Consider the following 5,098-nt stretch of genomic DNA (forward strand, 5'->3'; position numbering starts at 1 on the left):
TTTAGGTCAAATTTTCGAAAGAGTATTTCCCATTAAATTTAAATCTTTTTATATATACCGAATAAAACAGAATGATCACCAGCAATGTCTGGGATGATACAAACTCGAAATCAAATGGCAAATATGTATATATATAGTTTTCTATATGTAAATACTTTGACACATGAGACTTCATAAGATCTCAACCTTTGACTTTTTACTTCAGTTGACCGGTGTCTGGTTTTCTTTGAAAAGAAGCGATCCAAGAAGAATGGCAATGCTGGTTATGGCTATGGTGAACAAAAGCCGCCTGGTAGAGAAGTCTTGTGGCGGTGGTGGTGGCGGCCTTCTGGCGGCATGCTCTCTTTCAGCTTCCCGTATAGCCCTTCATAAAACATCATCTATGAGTGTTAGAACATGTGTAGATTCACATGACTGTTTTGTTGGATTCTGTGGGATTTGGCCGGAATTGGAGTTCAATTCCATTCCAAACACATTTGGTTGCAAATGAGTATGGAATGGAATTCACAAAACTCTTTGACCGAGGAATTTCAACATTCCTTCCAAAAACCCATGGAATTCAATTTTGCATCCATTTGCAACCAAAACAGGATTGGAATGGAATTGAATTCCAATTCCAGCCAAATCCAGGGTTACCAATGAATAGCTAGCAATTAATTAACACATAAGTTTAGAACTAATTTTTAATCTACTTACAAATTTGTCCAAAATAAATCATTCTTTCAAAACATTTTGTTTTCTTTCTCTTTCGTTCATCTGTAAGAACGATGGGATTTTTTTTTATTTTTTTTACTTGCAAACCAAAACTGGGTAAGATGGTTTGACAATTTAAAAATTACTCTTTCTACTTCCCATAAAAGCATCATCATTTAAATTAAAGAAAAAAAAATCCAACATATTATAAATTTGGAAGAAAAAAAAATGTAAACCTGGGAATTTCAGCTGTATTATTAGGAACACCATTGCATGTGACTTCATGAGCAATTCTCTCTCGGAGTCTAATATATCTGTTACACAGATGACATAGCTCTGTCCTATTTCCACAAACTTCCTGAAATTATAGCATTCTTGGTAATACTAATATAATCATAAGAATAAATTACATTTTAGGACCCTGAGTCTAGCTGATTTTGCAATTTTGGTTCCAAAAATATAGTCATTTTACTTGAAAAATGTTAGAAAAACTCAAAAAAGGAGCAAGATTTGCAAATGAAAAGTTTTGGGGACCAAAATTGAAAAATGTAATTTGATCTAATAATTAACAATAATAACCTGATGCTCAGATAGGTCGGTGGCAGGCAAAGGAAACTCGCAGTAATCACATGTCACAATTCTTTTTGGACATTTTTCACCTTTGTGAACTGCTAGGATTTCACGTTCCATCATCTCATTGCACAGCGAACAAGAAACCTGTCCCAAGGGCAGTTTGGTCATTTGATACATACATGGTGAATTCACAATTAGCAATCCATCAAAACAACCATCTTTAAGGCTCCATGTGTTACACATAGACATGACAAGACAAATGGTACTGTGTTTGACATGTACCAGACTCAGACTGATGTCAACAAGACAAAAAATATCAATTAACAAAAAATGTGGGACAGGGTGTCCTTCTGTTTGTGAAAAAGACATGAATACCCTCAGGGGAGCAAGTCCTTAATAGCAATACATACATACATATATATATATATATATATATATATATATATATATATATATATATATATATATATATATATTTATGTGCATACCGGAGCATGGGTGGTTGAGTAGTGTTCATCTGCATGCTTTCTGGGCACCATATCATCACAAATTTTACACTTTTCCAAATTACGTGAGCAGTGAGCATAATGCAGATCAATATTTGAAGAGGGAATAGCTCTATCACTGCAACACATTCACCAAAAACATAAATCCCATTAATTAACCACCAAATAGAAATTACACATCAAGCTCTTAATTAATTAGCATTGGACAAACTCATAAACTACAACTACCAAAGTCTAAGGGGGTGTTTGTTTTTGCAAAAAATGACTAATTTGCCACTTATATATCACCGGGTTAGAAAATTTTCACATTCAAGTTGTTTCTACTTATAGTGTTGAAGGAAAAAAAATCTCTAAATGTTCAAAGGAAGTGTTAATCCATATTACACTTTTAAGTTGTTAAAATGCTTTTAGTTGTTTTACATATAACTAGTAAACTAAATTACAGATTAAAATCATAATTTAAATAGATCAATAGAAAAGAAGCCAGCTCACCAAGAAAAATAAGAGCTTTTATTAAGATCTTAATGGAAGAGAAAATAAATGAGCTTAATTTTCTAATATCTAAACTAAATCACACATTAGACTTCTGTTAAGATCTTATCATAAAACACACACACTTATTTTTTCACTTACCTCTTATTATTATTTATTATTATAATACAAAGCGGATTTCTTACCAATTTATGCAGCCACATTTCAATTTATTACCAATTTATGCATGCATAAATTGGTAAGAAATCCAATTTGCTGCATAAAGTGGTAAAAAATTGGTAACAAATTGAAATATAGTTGAATAATTGGTAAGATATCCACTTTTTTGCATAAAGTGGTAAAAGAATGCAAGTTCATTGCATAACTAAGTCATTAAATTGATACATAATTAATCAAGATGGAGTGCCATTTAGTCTTATAGCTCAAGACAAGACTCATGTACATAGCTACCACCAAAATAATCCATTACTGCAGCTGATCTACTAAGATTAAGCAGTTTCAGCAAATCATGCTTGAAAAAATTGCCACCATAGAAAGACAATTCCCATTCATAACATAAGTCATAACACTAACTGAATATCAGAAACTTTATAATACTACCATATGCAGTTAAGATAATGGAATGATTAATTAATATTTTAACCAGAAGTAATAACCTCCATGTAAGCTCATTAAAATCTCAAATGCAGACAACTTGAAATCTAGAAAGACTAAAATTAAAACAATTAATGCAGGATAATGGATAACCCAAACCTCAAGAAAAAAGTACATGCATACATAAATAAGGAAACAGTTTCTGAAGCATCCATGTAACAAGTAACTACACTAAACTTGACCTAAGTCCCATGTGATGCTTCAATCACGCATCCTCCATTAGGAAATTTTTATTACCATAATTGTATCTTTCATCTTACTAAAAGGTATGGCTACTCAATCAAAGTCCATAGAAATGAGTATATGACTCTCTCTGTTTCGCTCACCTTTTATATGTGTTTGCTTGTGTGAAAAAACCCCTTAATTGTTCGCAATTTTGATTAATTTGTTCTTAATACAACCGTTGTCATGAATATTTCCCCTCCACAAACTACTGCGGATACCTCAAAATACAATCCATGCTTTATGAACACACACACACACACACACACATATTTAGTTAAAAAAATCCAAGCAAGGAATCTTAATATTACCAGTGACTGCAAATCTTGGTGGTGTCGGCATGATCAGAAGCTACGGCCATTGTCTCAACTATAAATATCTAGATATACAAAGGGTCTCCAAATTATCTGCAAATTCAAGATCATAAAATCGAAGTTACAGATTGAGTTAGGTGGAAATTCAATGCTTTAAGATAAGATCATCGAACTTGTCAATAAAACTACGCGATCATGATCCACTATACACAAAATTATACACATAAAAACATCGAATTTTAAAATTAAAAGCCCTAAGAAAGACCTTGATTGAGAAATCGATCGGCCTTGTTTTCTCCAAGATCGAAGACTTTTCCACCAGCACGCACACGAGGAAATTATTTCACTTTGACGATTTTGTTTATTGATGGTTTTTTTTTTTATAGTAATCTGGCTCCATAATTAGTCTCTTAGTTCTAGTGATAATTTTTTTTAACTATTTTGTTAGCCCAGGCACGGTTGTGTCGCGTGTTGACACGCGCCACTGTTTTCTTATTGGGCTTTACTACTTGAGTCCAGCACTTGGAATCTCTTTTTTAGACAGTAGATTCTACCTTTTGTTGGATCGAAAATGCTTCCAATTTCCAACATCTTCTGCATAATAATTTTTATTCAATATATATATATATATATATATATATATATATATATATATATATATATATATATATATATATATATATATATATATATATATATATATATATCGTGATTCTTAAATCTTTCTTCTAAAATATATATCTAAAATTTTATACCTCCAATTTTTTTTTTTTTTTTTTTTTTTTTTGAGAGCTCAACCATTATGACATCTATTTTGATAATATCATGTAGCCTGAAAAGATATCAATTCAATTATAAGCTATTCATATGTACTCAAATTAATTACATTGCATAACAAAATTATTTTTTATTGATGTTTTGAAGTTGACATGTAAAAAATTATATTTAATCATATAATCATAGAGATATACAATTAAAATAGATCAAATGTCAAAAAACACATTTTCTGTTGGTTTTTGTTTTAAAAACATGTTTTTAGATTGTATATTTAGGCATAAGAGAGTGGCCTCATCACCCCTCTGGCCAAAACATTCGTTAAACATGTTATATCATTCCCATTAAAATGTTAGAAGGCTCGCTAAGTTTGGCCTAGCTAGGTTGGTAACGAGAAGAGAGAGAAGAGAAGAGGGAGTGTGGGCTTTGATTGGTTAGCTCAATTTAATTTTTTTTCTCCTTTTTTTTTTCCAAACTCAGTTCTAATTAAATTATTTTACAACCACTCTCTATCTTTTACAGGTACTATGGTTTGATAACAAATGCTTATGTGGATTAACAAAATCTGACGTGCCAGAGTGCTAAATGTGTTATCATTCCTTTTAGTCTTAAGGATTTATAATTTGAAAAAGCTTTGGATTAAAAATAACAGTACAGTTTGTGACGAAAGTGTTTAGTTTTATGTACTTGCTTCATCTTATTGCTATGTTATTATTTATTTTATTTTATTTTTTGTATTTTATAAATTAATATTTAATAAAGAAATAATATCATTGTTGTCTAATCAACTATATGTGAAAAAGAATGGACCATTTTTGAAAAAAATGTTAAATTTGAGGGACTAAATGTGAAAAAAGAGGGAAATAAGAT

At 30.9% G+C, this 5,098-nt stretch overlaps 1 protein-coding gene across 1 annotated transcript; it reads right to left on the reverse strand.

The window, feature by feature from the left end:
* LOC145003337 (uncharacterized) lies at positions 1 to 3,834 on the reverse strand. Its single transcript, XM_078962470.1, has 6 exons — positions 3,720 to 3,834; positions 3,452 to 3,547; positions 1,755 to 1,890; positions 1,273 to 1,410; positions 930 to 1,051; positions 1 to 364 (listed from the first exon to the last, which is right to left on the reverse strand). The coding sequence occupies exons 2-6, from the start codon at positions 3,499 to 3,501 to the stop codon at positions 202 to 204; spliced, it is 609 nt and encodes a 202-aa protein (XP_078818596.1). The 5' UTR covers positions 3,502 to 3,547; positions 3,720 to 3,834; the 3' UTR covers positions 1 to 201.
* Positions 3,835 to 5,098: the final 1,264 nt, after the last annotated feature.

This window comes from Lactuca saligna, chromosome 6 (assembly GCF_052625555.1).
Source record: "Lactuca saligna cultivar CGN05327 chromosome 6, ASM5262555v1, whole genome shotgun sequence".
Taxonomy (NCBI): Eukaryota; Viridiplantae; Streptophyta; class Magnoliopsida; order Asterales; family Asteraceae; genus Lactuca; species Lactuca saligna.